An 18,262-nucleotide genomic window follows, 5' to 3' on the forward strand; every position below is an offset into this window, starting at 1 on the left:
AGGAGGGCCTGAGTGGTTGGGGACGCCCCATGTTTCCCCTCCAGGTGTCTCACTTCTTAGAGCCGCTCTGAGTACCCTGGGCAGCACAGCTGTAGTTCCCAACGTAACTTCCAAAGTGCACGGCCACAGCTGCGTCACAGTCATCCACGGTTACCACAGCTACCTTCTCTCCAGATGGCCCATGGGGCAGGCCCAGGTGGCCGATGTTGGGCTGTAGGGGCAGAAAGAATAAAATCCGTCAGCTCTGTCTGTCAGCATGCCCTGGGTGGGTGCCCCAGCTCTGCACACTACCTGCAGAGGTGGAATGTGATGAAAGGTGAGGTACCCTAACCCCGGACCTGCGACTCGGGATGCAGGGAATCTTCCTAGAACACAGGTCCTTCTCAGAACCGCAGGATGAGAACTTTTTGGGAATAAGGCAAATCCAAGGTAGAATATAGGAGCCTGAGACCAGATGACTGGGGTCCACAGCTATAGTCAGCACCCAGGAAGGGGCAGGATCCTCCCTAGAAAGCTGGCTTATAATTTTTTTTTTTTGGTAGTGCTGGGAATGAAAGTCCAGGGCTACAGACAACCACTCAACCATCGAACTACATCTTCAGCCACACAGCTGTCCGGGTTCAGTTCTCCACCCGAGAGGAGAACAGCTGTTGTCTAAGCCACACAGCTGCTAGCCCTTCCTTACAGTGGCCTCTGGACACAGCCATATCGTTATACAGAACCTTCTTTTTGTCCCTCACTGGCTCCTGGCCGCCACGACCCTGTGTTCAGGTTGCCGCTTCCTGGTCCAAATATGGAGACCCGTTTCCCGGCCATCCAAGATGGCGCCTGACCATACCGAGTGCTGAAGTACAGAATGCCTGTGCTGACGTCACCCTCAAATGATCTTTATTCCTTCACTGGCCTGGAGTTGCCTCTTCTAAGCTTCCAGGCCAGACCTGGAGCCTCTTGGCCTTGGCTTCACTGCTGACCTCAAGTACCAGCCTGGGCTCCCACCCCCTCAAGCCACCTAGGGATGGCTTCTTTTCTGGGCAGCCCTCATAGTCCAAGTACCCACCCATATAACCTCTGAAATCCTTCCTGGAGTAGAAGAGAAGCCAACTGCACTGTCCATGCTAGACCAAAGGTATGAGGGCCTCAGAGTTTTAGAAACAAGCAACTAGAGGGCTGTCAGGCTGACAGGCAATGGGATTTCCTTTCTGACCTGCAAATCAGGGTACCAAAGCCTGTGTCCCTAGGTGCTGTGAGCATAACCCCAGGGTGGTGTCACCAGACCTTCCAAATGGCGCGCGTGCGCACACACGCACCCCCCCACACACACACACACGAGATCCCTCCTTCCTCACAGACAGCCCTCCTCAATCCCCCCAAAACAATAGGCCCAGACAGGTATGTTGGCACACCTACAGTCCCAGAACTCAAGAGGCTGAGCCAGGAGGATCATTTAAGTTTGGGAGTTCAAGGCCAGCCTGGGAAACATAGCAAGACCACATCTCAAAAGGAAAAAAAAAAATCTGTGGGCCCAGGGCTGCCTCTTTCTATAAAACTGCTGCGTCTGGTTGCATTAACATGGCAACCTTACGTTACTTTATACTCCTGGAAATAGCTGTAAAAAACAGACTATAATTAAGTCATCCTTAATGCCTTTTAACAGGGAATGACTGTGCAGCTCATTCAACACGAAGCCTCAATATTCCCACAGGAAGGAAACACCGTTTAACGGGTCCACAGGGCTGGAAGGTGGCACACGGAGCCACTGGTAACAGGAGCTTAACCAAGTGTCTGGGGCGTGGGAACCAGGGTCCATCTGCCCAGGCCACAGACCTTGGAGCGGGTGACTTGGCATGTAGCCATCCAACATGAGCCCTCCACTCCGCCCCCTCCAACCATCTGCCCTGAACAAGCTCACGGCAGTAATTTCTCTGGGTATAAGGTAAGATTTAGGATTAAAATACCCACTGGGTATTGTGTTTGCCGTGCAAGTGAGGACCTGTGTTCAGAACCCAGGACCTACAGAAAAGCTCAGCAGAACTGAGCCCAGGTTCAATCCCCAAAGTTGGCCAGCCAGCCTAGCTGATCGGTGGGCTCCAAGTCCAGTGCAAAAGTTAGTGTGGGGAGCAACTGAGGAAAATATCCATTGATGACCTCTGCCCTCCACAAAATGCAAGTGCACCTGAATACATACATGAGCCCTCAAAATAAAAATGCATGAACACACACATGAACACACACACACACACACACACACACTCATCTACATAGATATATGCATACGTGCATACACATACACACATATGCATGCATGCATGCACGCACGCACGCACGCGCACACAACCAACTAACCTGTTGATGTTAGAAGAAATGTAGCGTCAACTCTACATGAGTCTCCCACAAACCTTTCTTTGGGAACTCTGAGGGGAGTCAATTATCTTAGGTCACTCTCTGATTATCTATTTCCTTAGAGAGTCCACCTCTGGGTTAAGTAGTAGTTAGACAGTTAAGGAAAATCATCTGGTTTCTCACTTGGGAGCAGCAGTCTGCTTCGGGAGATTGGTGAGGTGCCCATTAGGGGTGCTTAAGTGTTAGGTACCATGCTGAGAAAGAAGGACCATCCCCAGGCTGTCCGAACCCTGTATCATCTCCAGAGCGTGTAATTTACATTTTTGGGGAATGGGTGTGAGGTTTTCAGAGGGTGGATGTAAACAGCCTTTACACGGGGAGGCTTTAATGAAACTGAGCTGCTATTTACAAAACTGTGATTGCTGTACACTCCACTTTGTAATCAACAGCTCAGCACCAAGGGATTCAAGCACAGACAGGGAGGAAGGGAACACTGGGGTGGAAAAATGGGATGTGGGGGCGGGGAAGAGGGGGAGGGAATGCCCAGGTTTGTATCCAGAGTGGCTCCTGCTGATAAGGAGCAACCACTGGTGACATGCTGACACCCGGCTCCATTCTGAGGGATCAGAGCTGGTAGCAAGGCCCTGGGGTGATGGCTGCTAGTCATCACCCCAAAATAGGCACCCTGACCTTGCAGATGAAAGTAAAGGAGTTTGTAGACAGAGGACCAAGCACTTGTGGGTCAAACAGGGTCAGGAGGAGGGGAGAGATGAGGCAGGGGCAGGGAGCACCTGCTGGGGCTGGAGCAGCCAGAAGCCGGCAACCTCAGTGAGTGGCCTCCGTCTCGGTTCCTGACTGTCCAATAATGGGCTCACAGCCCACTGCGGGAGGGGAGCTCAGGGACAAGGTTAAAGAATCGAGAGAAACCAGGCGTGGTGGTGCACACCTTTAACCCCAGCACTGAGGAAGCAGAGGATAGCCTGGTCTACATAATGAGTTCTAGGATAGCCAGGACTACGTAAAGAGACCCTGTCTCACATAAAGGGGGGGGGGGGGGGGAAATACAAGAGGTGACCAGGATGCATGTAGGGATGTCATCAGAGCCAAATGTTGGCCAACACAGGGCCCACCATGTCACTCCCAGGGACATGCCCAAGGGAATACAGAGAACCAAGACCAAAAAAAAAAAGCAGGTTCACACATGCTCACAATTGTACTCCCCACAATTTCCCAATGACAGCAGCAGCAGCTCAAATGCCCCTCAATAGAGAGAGAGGGATAAACACTGACTGGCCCATCCCATGATATGAGGGACTGGGGCACTGCTATCCACCACAACTTTGAGGAGCCCCGAGGCGTGGCATGGAGGACTTATGCTATACGACGGCTGCCACGCAGCCCAGAGGCCCAGAACACCCCTAACATAAAGACACTGGCTGGCTGCTGTGGGGGCTGGGGAGACTTCGTGGGTGACTGCTGAGAGCAGCAGGGTATCATTGTGGGATTAGGAGAGACAGCAGGTTGCTGCGCTGCACTGTGAGTGTTCTGAAAGTTGTTTCTTGGGGTGCGTAGATCTCATGCAGCACTCACCAGCTGTCCACCGGGCTCTCTCAGGAGCACCTCTGGGAAAGCCTGCCTGCTTCCATCACTGGTCCCCATGCTGCTGCGGTGGGTGGTAAGACAGCATGGGAGACGGCAGCTGTTGGTAAGGCCTCGGGAGCGACACAGGCGGTTTGAATCACGGGCACTGCAGCAGGTGCACTGATGGAGGCGGTGGCTGGCTGCTTTGGGCAGAGACAGACATGGGACTGGGCTCGGTGGCAGAGCCTCACCTAGCATGCAAGAGCACCTGGGTTCCCTCCCCAGCCTCACCACACCAAAAAGAAATATTCTTTTTAAAAGGGGGTGGGGAGGGTTTGGCTATACTCAGTAGGTAAAGGTACCTGCTATCAAGTGAGGACATGAGTGTGATCCCTGAGCCCACACGGAGGAAAGAGAGAATGAGTTTCTCACATTTGTCCTCTAACCACACACATACACATACGCACGCATGCACGCACATGCAAAGAAAGGTAACTGGAGCCTGGGAATGTAGCTCAGTTGATACAGTACTTGCCTAGCATACATAAAGCCTGGGTTCAATCCTTAGCACCCCATAAATCCAGGCATAGTGACACACATCTGTAATCCCAGGCCTTGGGAAGTCAAGATCATCTAGCTACACAGAAAATTTGAGGCTTGTAACTAGAGTTTTCCTGCCTTGCCCACAGTCAGGACAAATCTTTGTCACCCGCCAGTCCCACAGCCGCTCAGACCCAACCAAGTAAACACAGGGACTTATATTGCTTACAAACTGTATGGCCGTGGTAGGCTTCTTGTTAACTGTTCTTATAGCTTAAATTAATCCATTTCCACAAATCTATACCCTGCCTTGTGGCTTACTGGCATCTTTTCATGTTACTTGTCAGGGTGGTGGCTGGCAGTGGCTCCTTCTGCCTTCCTGTTCTTTTATTTCTCCTCTCTGTTAGTCCTGCCTATACTTCCTGCCTAGCCACAGGCCAATCAGTGTTTTATTTATTGACCAATCAGAGCAACTTGACATACAGACCATCTCACAGCACAGCCAAGTGCAGACCATCTCAGACACCTGCACTCAGGCCTGTGGTCCTAATCATCCTCTATGTGGACCTGCTGGGTAAAGCCATGAGGAACCCGAGAACGGGTTCCCACAGGACATACAGAACATCTCACAGCAGAGGCTAGCCTGGCTTACATGAGACTCTGTCTCAAAAAGAAAACTTAAAATTAAAGGTAGTCAGATGGTGGTGGCACACACCTTTAATTCCAGCATTGGGAAGGCAGAGGCAGGTGGATCTCTGTGAGTTTAAGGCCAGTCTTGTCTATAAAGCGAAATCCAGGACAGCCAGGGCTATACAAAGAAACCCTGTCAGAGAGAGAGAGAGAGAGAGAGAGAGAGAGAGAGAGAGAGAGAGAGAGAGAGAGAGCATGTCCTAGTGAGGAGGGACAAAGAACAGGACAAAATGAGTTGCCTTTCTAACATTTTAAAAGTGAACCTTTAAAAACCTGCCACATATTTATACAAAAGAAAAGGAGCATGTGATCAAAGGGAGAAGCGGCAGGCTCAGAGATTCCCTCTGTTTTTGTGTGAGATGCTGTGGGGAGCAGACAGCCAGACCAGGAAGACCCCCAAGTCTGAAGTAACTCCTTCAGCGCCCCCCCCCCCCCCGAACCTTAGGCATCATCTTCAGGATGGAAAGCTTGGCAGTGGCCAGGCCAGGGCACTTGGACAAAAGTGGTGCAATACACACAGACCAGAGGTGATACCCACACTGCAGATCAATGCATGATGCCTGCAGCCGCGTCTACCATTGTCAGTATCTACACATGTCTACAGCCTTAGTGTCCCCACCCCACCCCCTGCCCTGGGCCATACACGCTGCTCTGAGCAGGAAACCCACTACCCACCCCTGGGACAGGTGGAAATGCCAGTGGGTGGAGCCACCACGGTAACTCCGTCTCCACTTAAAAAAAACCCAAGGGCTACAGTGCACTTCAAAGTGAGGCCCCCAAGGGCCAGCCCTACCAATCCGTGCAGATCTGGATTCCTGATGCCAGAGCGTCACCAGGCCTGCCCCTTGTCATTTTCCCCCAGCGTATTTTCTTCCCCGAGTATGGCCCCTCCCTGATGGCTTCCACTTAGATGCCTAAAGTATCTGCAGAGAGCTTTTGTGTGCACACAAAAGCCTTCGGTCCTCCGAAGCGCTCACATTTCTGCAGTCTTTTAACCTGCTACAGACAATTCCTCGTTGGGAGGCCGACGGGGGTTTGGTTTCAACATGGGGGCGGGCAGAGTGGGGTGCCTCTGAAACCAGATGCACTAGGGTAAGACCCAGGAGGTGAATGGATTCACACTCAGTGTCAGAAATGACCAACCGACATTCATATCAAAGAATTCACAGGTGGCTGGAGCCCGGGAATGTTTGCAGGAGCCGAAGTGTGGTGCCGACATTTCTCCAACAGCAGCCCTGAGTCCCCACCCTGCTGGGTCTCCCATGCACAGGTTTGCACAGGCACACTCTAGTCTGCCTTCTCCAGCCATTGAGGCCCCTAGCATGTGCTTGGGACTATCTCCCAGTAACAAAGTTGTGTTTGCTTCTCTGGTGGCTCACATTAAAGACAAAGGCAGAAGTCTAGTTGTCCTGGTCACAGAAACCCGGGAGGCGGGGCAAGGGTGTATCTGGGAAGCGTCCCCTGAGCTCTCCTTTACCGGTGCATATCCCAGATATCTGAGTCAAGGCCACTAAGCTGAGGCCATACAATGAGGCAGCCTGGGTGACCAGGAAGTGCTCTGGAGATGAGAGAGCACAGGCCAGTGCTTACAGGAAGTGTGCACTTTGCACACTCATACCATGTTACACACTGCATTATTCTCAATGCACCTCCAACCAGGCTCATCTGCCCAGGCACACTCATGTTTACTCATGCTCATGGATACATGCACACTCACACAGGTGCTCACCAGTACTGACTGACGCATGCACGCTCACATGCACACACTCACCAGCAGATCTTACACTTTGCATACCGCAGACAGAATCTTAACACATTCTTACAAGTCATTCTTACAAAGCCTGGCCTACTCTAGCCAGGACCCGAAAGGCCTCTTTCTGATCCCCAACCCCCAATCTGGGACACAACAGAGAGACCCTACATTCCAGCTCCTTATCTTTGACCTCACCTCAGAGGACCACTACATCCTCACTGATAGATCCTGAGGACAAGGAGCTCAAACCTTCATGATTTGAGGGCTGGTGCTGAATTGGTGGGAGAAAGCATGAGCTTGCTAAGAAAAGCGGAGGGACTGTGGAGGAAAGGGAGGGTCACAGCAGGAGGGCGCGTGCTGGGCGGAGGATGACCCATTTGAGAGACACTGATACATCAATAAATGACAGACACAGGAGATGGCTCAGTCCCCTGCCCCTCTGCAGTTCTGTGCCCCAGTTCCCCGTCTCCTCCCAGAACCTCGAGGACCACTGTAGACTTATATACCCTAGTACCAGGCAAGATGTTAGTGCCCGTGGTCCCAGGACGAGGGCGGAGAAGAGGGGGGCAGGCTTGCTGCAGCAAACAGCACCCCAGGTTGCACAGAGTGAGTACAGGAGGAGCACACTGGAAGAGGCTGAGACAGATGGAGGGTACAGGAAAAAGCCGCCATTCCACCGGACAGGACACACCCTACGACAAGCTGCCTAGCTCCTAGAGGACTTTCCATAACAGAGCAATGGAACACAAAGCTCCCCAGGGCGAGATTGGGAGCTGTGACGTTTCCATGCAGGTGACTCTCTACCATCTGACCCTCCTGTGTTTAGGAAAGGAAGCCAGGCACCTTATCTCCCAGCTCTGCCACCTGTCAGAGGACGGGGTGTGTCCTTGGACCTGCTGCTGCATACCCCATTACAACCACGGCAGCTCTAGAGAGGGCCACCCCAGCCACCTCTCCCACAGGGCTCATTGGCCACTCCATACCCCTTGGGTTGGCTTCTGTTACCTACTAAGCTCGGCTTCAAGGGAAGCATTTAACATTCCAAAGGCGGAGATGGAGGACAGATAACCGGGGTCTCAGACATCACCCGGTGACCCACCGAGAGCTGGCGGAATGTGCCTGTATGGAAGTGTCGCTACTCGATATTTATGGAATACCCATGTCGGCCAGACGGGAGCTCACTGCTCTGGCAGGAAACACCGCCGGAAAGAAACAACTGATTCACACTCCAGGCTCAGGCCTGCGGACAATGAGAGCTTTTATGGTAACCGAACCCCCGAGGTGCACTCCCATAGGCTCCTATGAAACCCCGCACCCCCCTTTGTTGGTGAGAGGGCCTGGTGCAGTGGGAGGGTAAAGAAAGTAAGTTCACATTGCTGCACCCTTGGTCCAAACGGTTTTAGGTACTACGCAAGGTTCAATGAACTTCACGAAAATGTGGCTTCTTCATCTTTCATCGTCTTCAAATTTGCAGATTTGTTGAAAAAAAATATATATATATATATAAAAGAATAAGACCAAAAATGGTTCATTTGCCACTGACCCAGATGGTTTGAGGCTCTGCCTGTAACTCCGGTGTGTAGAAGATGACCCACAGAAGGACTTCAAAGGATCATAGGTCCACCTCAATTCATATCCTTGGTCACAAACATACCCACCAAGCTTGCTGTTTGCAGAAAGAGCCACTACCAGGACACTGGCAACACTGTCCTCAACAATGCCTTGAGATTTTATACCTCTAAGAACCTGGAGGTCCCTTGCGGGGTGTGGTGGTACACACCTTTAATTCCAGCACTTGGGAGGCAGAGGCAGCTAATCACTGTGAGTTTGAGGTTAGCCTGGTCTACATAGTGAGTTCCAGGATGGTCAGAGCTACATGGTGAGATGTTCTCTCAAAAAAAAAAAAAAGAAGAAGGAGGAGGAGGAGGAGGAGGAGAAGAAGAAGAAAAAGAGGAGGAGGAGGAAGAGGAGAACCTGGAGGTCCTGGGGAAGAGACTTGCCCATGTGTCTGAGCAAGGGCCCTTGGGTTTTCTGGAATAGTAGAAAATCTCCCCTATCTAGAGGGGAATGGAGGTGGGGTCACAACCCACCTCTTCTGGATCTTGGGGTCTCACATGCAGCACAGACAAGAGGTTTTGAACCATGTGAACCCAGCCAGGGCCAGGCAATTCCTAAGAAGATCTGCATGCAGAGGTCAGCCCAAGGTCACCTGCCCCCATCAGAGAGGTGTCAGTTCTGAGAAGAATGGTACATTTCTGATAGAACCCCCTTTTCTCACAATAGAAACACAGCCAGCCTGAACACATACAGCAATCCTTTCTCCAAACCTCTTCTCAGATTTATGCAGCCAAGCAAAACACAGCAAACCAAACTGACATAAATAATAAATCAAATTGACATGATTAATCATTTGAAAACACTATTTTGCAAGCCCTTTGGATTTTTTTTTTAATGTGTATGGGTGTTTTGCCTGCACGTGTATGTACATCACTCAACATGCAGTGTCTGGAAGAAGAAGAGGATGACGAATCCCCTGGAACTGGAGTGACAGATGCTTGTGGGCTGCCACGTGCACACTGGGACCAAACCCATGTCAGCCAGTGCTCTTTTTTTTTTTTTTTTTAAAGATTTATTTATTTTGGTTTTTAAAATTTTTTTTTAATGTGCATTGGTGTTTTGCCTGCATACATGCCTGCAGGAGGGTGTTGGGTCCCCTGGAACTGGAGTTACAGACAGTTTTGAGCTGCCATACGGGGGCTAGGAATTGAACCCAGGTCCTCTAGAAGAACAGCTAATGCTCTTAACCACTGAGCCATCTCTCCAGCCCCCAGCCCAGTGCTCTTAACCACTGAGCCATCTCTCCAGCCCCGGGATTTCACAGTTCCTGCGCAATGTGTTTTCTTTTTCACCGAGATCACGTCTGCACAGCACCACTCTTCTCGAAGCTAACACAGTTTGCCTGATCACACATTTGCTCCCTAATTATGGGGTGTTCGCAAGCAGACTCTATGCACGACAAGGTGGGAAAGAAATACTGATTTAGCCCATGTTTCAGAGGGAAGATGCATGAAAACCAAACTAGATGCCATAACTTGCTACTGGGGACTTGGATTGGTAGGTTTAACTTACTAGGTTACTATGGAATTGATGGAAAAATAAAAAAATGCTGCCCTGGATGATGATGATGACGAGGAGGAGGAGGAGGAGGAGGAGGAGGAGGAGGAGGAGGAGGAGGAGGAGGACTACCACCATTCCGGTCATTCCTTGAGCAAGAAGGGTATAAGCACCCCATAGCCAGCCTGACAGTTAGGAACTTCACAAGCCCTGTCAGCTGCAGGAGGCCAGTGTGGCAAAAACGGTTACTGCAGTGATGCCTCTGTGCAAGAGGCTGAAGGCTGAGTGTCCTTGAAGACAAGCTACCTGCTGCTACCACCCACCTGTCTCCTGTCCTGGCTTCAGCTACTCCTCTCCCCACCTTAACCATTGCAAGCCCCTCCCAGCTAACCCCCTATCCCTAGCCGAGTGCCCAGGAAGAGACAATCCTTTGAGACGTCTAGCAGCAATTAGAGACATTTGAGTCTTCACTAGGGCATGGATCCTGTGACATCTCATGAGTAGGGGCCGGGGACACAGACTGGACCCTCTCCCAGCAAAGAGTTATCAACCCCAAATGCCAGTTGTGCCAGGTGGAGAAGCCCAATCAGTATCTCACCTCCTAATCCCTTCATAAAAACTCCCCTGCAGACTCACCCTGACCTCAGGCCCCACTTCCTGCCCACATCCTGAGCACATACCTCCACAGAAGAGACCACACTGCCCTATGTATTCAAGTTGGACACACAAACCTCACTAGCACATCCACACTTCCCCAATGGGCTGGGGGTTGCCTCAGAATTGAGGTGGGAACAGCCAAATCCATATGACACCCCTGATTCGTCAACCAAGGCAGTGAGGAGGGTCCCACTAAATGGCTCCTCATGTGGAGAGCACATGGAGTCCTGAGTGATGTGTGTTATTTGACATGGGCATGGCCATATCAAGGACCCCAAGGCCTCACTCAGTCCATGGGAGTGGCAAAGCCTTCCCTGGGTGAGGCTCAGAGGGACAGAAAAGTCCCTCTGGTCCAACTGGGAATATTAATAGTGTTTATAGAAACCATGGACCATGGCTTCCTCTTCAGGGATGACTGCAGCCTGGGACTGCTTCCCTGAAGAGATCCTCTATCTCAATTACCTAAACCTGCTTTCTTGTGCAGTTGTATACCATAAACTTGCCTTGATTCAGATGGCTGAGATATATATGCTGGGCTGGGTGGTGAGGCATGTCTTTAATCTCAGAACTTGGGAGGCAGAGACAGGTAGATCTCTGAGTTCCAGGCCAGCCTGGTTTACATAGCAAGTTCCAGGACAGCTAGAGCAATGTAATAGAGAGACCCTGTCTCAAAAAAACCAAAACTAACACACACACACACACACACACACACACACACACACACACACACACACACACAAAGACATGCACACTGGGGTTCTAGGTCACAGCTGGTGCTCTCCATCAGAGCCAGCACAGCCTACCTGATCTCAGCTTTTCTGTACATGTGTCTATATGTCAGCCCCTGTAGGGTCATTCTCTGAGACATCCAAGAGGATGAGGCTTGTATGCCTGCATCCCCAGCCTCCACTGGGGCTCCCTAAGCAAAAAAAGGTATAGCCATAATCCTTCACGAAGCAAAAGAGTTGCTCAAAAGGACCAAGCATCCAGTGTCCTCGCCTCCAAACAGCACCTTCTTTTGGAAGCAGCCAGATGCTACTTTGAGCTGTAAAATGGGTAGCATGCCTCTTCCAATCCCACAAGCACCCCTGGGTGCTGAAAGGTGACTTAAAAAGGAAACCCAGTGTTGAAACCTGAGTTTCAAGTGCAAAGAAAAGTTTTCAAATGCTCTGTGCTGAAGTCAGCCATCATAGGCTGGAAGTGGAAATGCTTGACTGCTTTTTACAAAAGCCTCAGGAAAAGAGTCTACAGTGGGTCCCCAACCACAAATCCCCACCCAGCCAAACCTCCCTAGTGCTTCCGGAGAAAGGCTGGGGGAAGGTGCTGAGCAATGCCTGCCTCGGAGAAGACCTCGCTAGAACCACTGATGATGATGATGATGACTACAGCATGATACAGAGACCCAACAGAGAGAGAGTGACCTGCCTTGACAGGTCACTTTCAGAGTCTCCTTTGTTCCTTATAGACTGGAGTACTGTGACCTCAGGCTGCTGCCCCCAATCAGTCTATACATTATTCCCAGCCTGACAGGTCTTCCTAGGCCCCCACAGATCCAAAGCATGTCTGTCCCTGCACCTGGATTGGCAAAAGCAGCCACCTCAGAGGCAGAATCATATAGAAACATCAGGGCCATCCACAGACACGTACTATAATCTCTGCTAATGTTCCCTGCTGTGTGGCCCGCTCAACCCACACACGGAGGCTTAAGGATACAGGGGAGACTGCTTGGTTTCCTCCCTAAAATACCCTCTGACAAGAGAAGGAAACAACCTAGCAAAGGCCTAATCCTGTGCTCAGGGCTCTGTTTGTTCATTGGGAGGTGGAGGGAGCTGTTGAAAGGACCCGGCCCTGGAAAGGGAAGCATAGATTCCAGTAATCCACCTCTACCTGCTGATCCTGTGGCATGGGGGCCACCTTTCCTCTGGGCGATTTGGGGTAGCCTTCTGTAATGCTGCATTTCTCTGAGCTGGCTCACAGGACAGAGAATTTACCACGGGGCTGAAAGGTCAATGCTGGGTGCCGATCTGGTGCCCAATCAACCACAGCAGACAGATGGAGAGGCTTCTAATGGGGAAATCAAGGCTGGTGCAGCCTCCCACACCCACCCCTCCCTCAGCAGCAAGCTTGCAGTCTGGAGGTATCTCTGACATAAGCAATAAAGGACATACACACTGAACTTCCCTGACACCTCAGGGCTTCCTATGGTTCATTCTGACAGGCCTATACATTCTGGAAGCACAAGCTACTGGGCGTGTCCACCCAGGGTATGAGGGAGGCAGGAAGAACATGTAAGAGAAGCCACAGGATCAAGGTGCAGCAAGGTAACAGCGTGAATATTCCTGGATGTTCTTTCTGGGAGCAGAGGTCAGCAAGGCCATCACCCCTTTGCAGGATTACAAGGGCATCCCTTTGTGGGATTATCTGTCATTCTTTCTACTCAAAATCTTTAATCCCAGCACTACGGAGGCAGAGACAGGTGGATTTCTCTGAGTTTGAGGCCAGCCTGGTCTACAGAGTAAGTTCGAGGACAGCCAGGGCAGTTATACTGAGAAACCTTGTCTTAAAAAACAAAACAAAAAAACATGGGGCTGGGTGAATGGCTTAGTGGTTAAGAGTGCTGCTGTACTTCCAGACAACCCAAGTTCAGTTCCCAGCACCCACAGTGGGCAGCTCACAACTGCCTGTGAGCTCCAGTTCCAGGGGATCCAACACTGGTCTAGCATCCGAGGGTACCTGCATGCACATGCTGCATATACTCAGGCACACACACATAGGTATAAAATAAATACATTTTAAAAGCCTTAAAAAAACAAACAAGCAGAAAGAGAAAGGAAGGAAGGAAGGAAGGAAGGAAGGAAGGAAGGAAGGAAGGAAGAAAGAAAGAAAGAAAGAAAGAAAGAAAGAAAGAAAGAAAGAAAGAAAGAAAGAAAGAAAGAAGAAAGAGAGAAAAAGGAAAGAAAAACAACAAAAAGTATGTGAATATCGAATATCAGGACCCAAGGAAGGGCGCATTTGGGGCACACAAAACCATAGACACTTTGTCCTCAAGCCAAGTGTGTTCCACTTCCTGCGAGCTCTGCAGCCTGTATCTGTCATCATCTGGCCAGCTATCCAGACAGTACAGACGGCACTCAAAGTGCCCGAGCATCTCAGGTGACCATGCCCTTCTCCACTGGGACACAGAAAAGCAGTCCCAAGCTCCAGAGGCTTCCAGTGCCCCAATCATGGGCGCTCAGCCCTCACCTGTGTGCCCAGAGGTCATGGACTATCCTTTAGCCACAACAAGGATGGACGGTTGTAGGCTGCACTTTTTCTGGGGTAAGAACAGGGTGGGAATCACTGATTTACAATGCAGAACATGGTGTGTGTTGGGGGGGGCACCATGGGAGAACATGGGGGTGGCACCCTCAAAGAAATAGCTGAGAACAACGAGGGATTAAGACATCACAGAAAGGAACACAAACCCAGTCCAACTGTGAGTTCTGGGAGGCAAGAAGAGAGGGGAGAGACCCACATCCTCCTGCTTCTCATGGGGCTACTGGGAGCCAGTCAGGGGATGTGCAAGCAGCATCCCTTATATGGATAATAACTGCCCCCAAAGTGCACAGGGCCAGTGCTTCATGATCAAATCAAAGTCTCTGAAATAGGACAGCGTGGACTGCAGAGACACTTCTCTCTGGCAGCTGTGCCCTGTGAATCACCACGACCACCCCTGGGGTCAGACCTGGGGAAGTCCAAACCCCAATCCAAGTACTGCCGACCAGCTCGGTGCTCCTCAAGGGCCCCAGGGAGTCTTTGGCCCCAGGCCCTGGTAACTCTTCCCTTTATCTCCATCAGCATTAAGGCTGCAGAGGCTATGCTCCATGAGAGACAGCTCCCACCTTCAGAGCTGGGAACGCACCTTTCAGTCACAGCTCAGGGCAGCTCCGCATCTGGGCTACGTCTGAGCAGCCTAGAACTGAAGGAAGCCACAGATAAACCAGTTCTCTGTGTCCCGTCTTCGTGTAGCCGAGTCCCTGGCTGTCCCCACGGCTCCAGCTCAAGGCTTGGCTACATTCACAGGACCCTCCATTGAGATCAGACCCTTCACTCCCTTCCAACAGTGCTTGATTTTACATCGCAGAGTGCAAATACCATCTTCCGTGGAAACGCCACCGGGCCACCGTGGCTGGCCTGAGTGGGAGGTGAGGAGGCACCGAGGTACCCGCCTACCTTGTTGTAGTACTGAACCAGCACCGAATGCCACCGCCCGTCACTCACACCGCCAGGGACCTGTGGTGTCACCGTGGTCGTGGTCTCACCTGCACAGCGAGAGGGAGATCCAGAGAGAAACAGGTTAGGGGGCCTCCAATCAGGCACCCGGGCTGCAGGGTAGGCATGCTGTCCAGAGAGACTGGCTGTGTGTCCTTTTCTTTGGCACAGCCACCACTGGAAGCCATCCCCGACCCACCCGCTACATCGAGGGCTTCAACCTGAAAGGTGGCAAGATTCCCAAAAGGAAAAAAAAAAAAAGAGAGAGAGAAGAACCCTGAGTCCAAAAAGGCTAGCCCCCACTCTCAATTCCTCATATCTGTGCCTGCCTGGTCCTCACATGCTGGTATAAGTCATCACATTGGTTTACAGGTGCATTGCACTTTATTTATTATTAGATTTATTTATTTGATTTTTATGTGTATGAGTGTTTTTCTTCCGTGTGTGTGTGTGTGTGTGTGTGTGTGTGTGTACTGTATATGTGCCAGGTACACATGGAAGACAGAAGAGGGCACTAGATACCCTGGAACTGGAGTTATGAACAGTTGTGATCTGCCCCATGGGTGCTGGGAACCGGACCCAGGTCCTCTGCAAGAACAGCAAGTGTTCTTAACTGTTGAGCTATCTGCTGAGCTATCCATCTCTCCACCCCCATCACTGAACTTCATTCTGATTTAGGAAATAGGCTTTGTCTGGTGTTAGCATTACAAGGAACACTGCAATCATGTCACCTTCCTGCACTCTGATTTCTTCTAGAGGCCAGATTCCTAGACACAGAATTCGGGTTGGAAGCGTGAGCAGCTGGGAGCTGCTGCGAGGACAATGACAAACTTAATCCATAAAGTGCCTGGGAGATACTCCGTGGCGCCCCACCTGCCGAGAATGTGAGCTGCAGCTGCTCCTCCACAATCTCCAGGGCGATGAAGTCATGCTTCTCGTTGAAGCGGCCATTGTAGAGCAGCAGGGCGTTCCTGTCTTGGGTGGCAAACCTGCGGGTGAGCGGCATGTCACTCAAGTGAAGGACCCCGGGGCCATGAAGATGGACAGGGGTGACACAGCCAGTCAAGGGAGTGAGCCCAGAGGGCCTTGGTTCAGGAGCGCATCTGCCCCAGCACTCCTGAGATGCTGACGGCCCACCAAACCTGATTCATGCTCGGAGCCTTAGGGAGCACGGTGATGATGGCCTGCAGAGTGTGAGAGGACTCCAGGCGGGCTGGGCAAAAGGACTGCGTGGGCCAAGGTTGGTGGTGCAAATATCAAGACCAGAGTTTAGATTCCCCAGCACCCAGGCACCAAAGCCAGGCAGGTATGGTAGCCACCTGTAATCCCAGCACTCGGGAGGCAGAGATGGGGGGTCCTCAGGGTCAGCGAGACTATCTGGAGATGGGGAGCATTGGGCTTAGCCAGAGACCCTGCTTCAAAGATACAGTGCAGAGTGATTGGAGAAGACACCCAATATCAACTTTCGGCCTCCGCGTGCACTCATACACGTGAACACACACACACACACACACACACACACACACACACACACACACACACACACAGAAGAGAGAGAGAGACAGACAGACAACATGTTTAAATAAGGATGACAAGCCGAGTGGCGGTGGTGCACACCTTTAATCCCAGCATTCGGGAAGCAGAGGCAGGCGGATCTCTGTGAGATCTGGTCTACAGAGTGAAATCCAGGACAGGCACCAAAACTACACAGGGAAACCATATCTTGAAAGAAAAAAAAAAAAAAAAGGATGACACACGGCCCATTTACCGACTAGAAGCATGTCTGGAGACAGAACACATGTAGTTCATCTTCTGCTATGGATCAGATGAGACCCCCAAGGTGCTCTCCCTTATCACCAATGTCTCTGCATGAACAGGTGCCATGTCCTAAGCCTCTTGTACCAATGGGACCATCAGATCCTGGACTCTCCGTGTCCGGGTTAACCCCTCTTACACGGCGCCCTCCTGGCAAGCACCCTCGTCCACTGCTAAAGACGGAGAAATGGAGACGCCCCTCCCCCCCCCCCGGGGGGGGCTGAGGGGAGGGTGGGAACAATGCAAGTAAAACGAGGAAAGACAGAAATAGAAACCAAGGCTTGAGGGGCCAGAGGAGAAGGAGCCAAGAACAAAGGGAATGAAAGGCAGCTGGGAGCGGGGCCCACTTGGGAGCCCCAGCGCTTGGCAAACAGAAACTAGAAAGAGGAGACGAGCCTTGACAGAAGCCACCTGAGACAAAGGCGACTCAGCCGGGCTGGGCAGTTCTCCACAGGAAGAGGGGCCGCAGTTCTCCACAGGAAGAGGGGCCGCAGCCTCAGCAGCTTCCAGGATGTGTGCCCTAGGAAACTATGTGCCTGGAGGTCCACAGCTCTTCTGTGAGCATTCTGGGGGACCTTCTTGTCGTCTCTTTTTGTGACTTGGAGTTTTAAGGCAGTCACATGTAAAGGCCACCACAAGTCACCACAATGCACGTGACTGTGAGCTGCTGGCCATACCAAGGTGGGAGGCAGCCATGACTATACTCCAGAGTTATGTAACCCCAGCTGCTCACACCCATTATATGCTGTGATATATTCACCGGGGGACACGAGACTCCTCTGATGTGGAAGGGGGCTATTCATGGGAGTCCTCTGTTGCACATACGATGTCACAGGGGATCCCACAGCAGGGCCCTTGCTCTGCAGGCTTGTGTGGTAAGGGGTAGCCTTCCTAGATGGAGAGCAGAGTCTTGACACAAACAGGCAACCAGAACAATTATCCCAGCCTGGATATACAGGGCTGAGTGTGTACTGTGCATTGAGGTAGACACTGTTCATTTTATCAGGCAAGTGGAGGGTAGAGGGGACAAGAGAAAGTCCCAGCTGTCACACACACACACACACATCACCCCACATCCTCGGACCTCCCCACCATGCACCAGTGGGAGGGACCTGGGTAGCCCACTGTACAAGAGATGAGTCACAAGGAAAAGTCACTTGTCTGTGGTCAGAGGGACATCACTGGAGGGATTCATCCTTGGGGCAGAACCCAGGGACAGGCTCCTGCTCAGCCCATCCTAAGAGGCCTGGTCCTCCGCAGGCAGCTCAGTGAAGAGTGAGGCTGTGGAGCGACCCACAGGGGAGGACAGAGAATGCCACACTCCTAGCTGGTGAGCGGGGCTGCAGACACCCACGGAAACGCCCTGCGGAAACCTCGCCCTAGTCAACTAACTTGAACTTAGCAGAAATCTTCAGTGGAAAGTCCAGATTGTCTTTGAGCTGAGCGACCGTCACAGGCTCATGCTGCCTAGAATCCAGTGAAGTTCATTTGGTATCCTGTGTGCATGTTTGTACATGTGTG

General features: G+C 51.5%; 1 protein-coding gene across 4 annotated transcripts in view; it reads right to left on the bottom strand.

Moving 5' to 3' along the window:
- The window catches only part of Celsr1 (cadherin EGF LAG seven-pass G-type receptor 1), a 143,658-nt gene that overhangs the window by 43,212 nt on the left and 82,184 nt on the right, over nt 1-18,262 (bottom strand). For all 4 annotated transcript variants that reach the window (XM_042265391.2, XM_076556518.1, XM_042265392.2 and 1 more), the window contains exons 4-6: nt 15,800-15,915; nt 14,888-14,976; nt 54-211 (exon numbers count right to left, since the gene is read on the bottom strand). In XM_042265391.2, coding sequence (XP_042121325.2) covers nt 54-211; nt 14,888-14,976; nt 15,800-15,915 — 363 coding nt within the window. The remainder of the gene's footprint in view (nt 1-53; nt 212-14,887; nt 14,977-15,799; nt 15,916-18,262) is intronic.

Source organism: Peromyscus maniculatus, chromosome 20 (assembly GCF_049852395.1).
Source record: "Peromyscus maniculatus bairdii isolate BWxNUB_F1_BW_parent chromosome 20, HU_Pman_BW_mat_3.1, whole genome shotgun sequence".
NCBI lineage: Eukaryota > Metazoa > Chordata > Mammalia > Rodentia > Cricetidae > Peromyscus > Peromyscus maniculatus.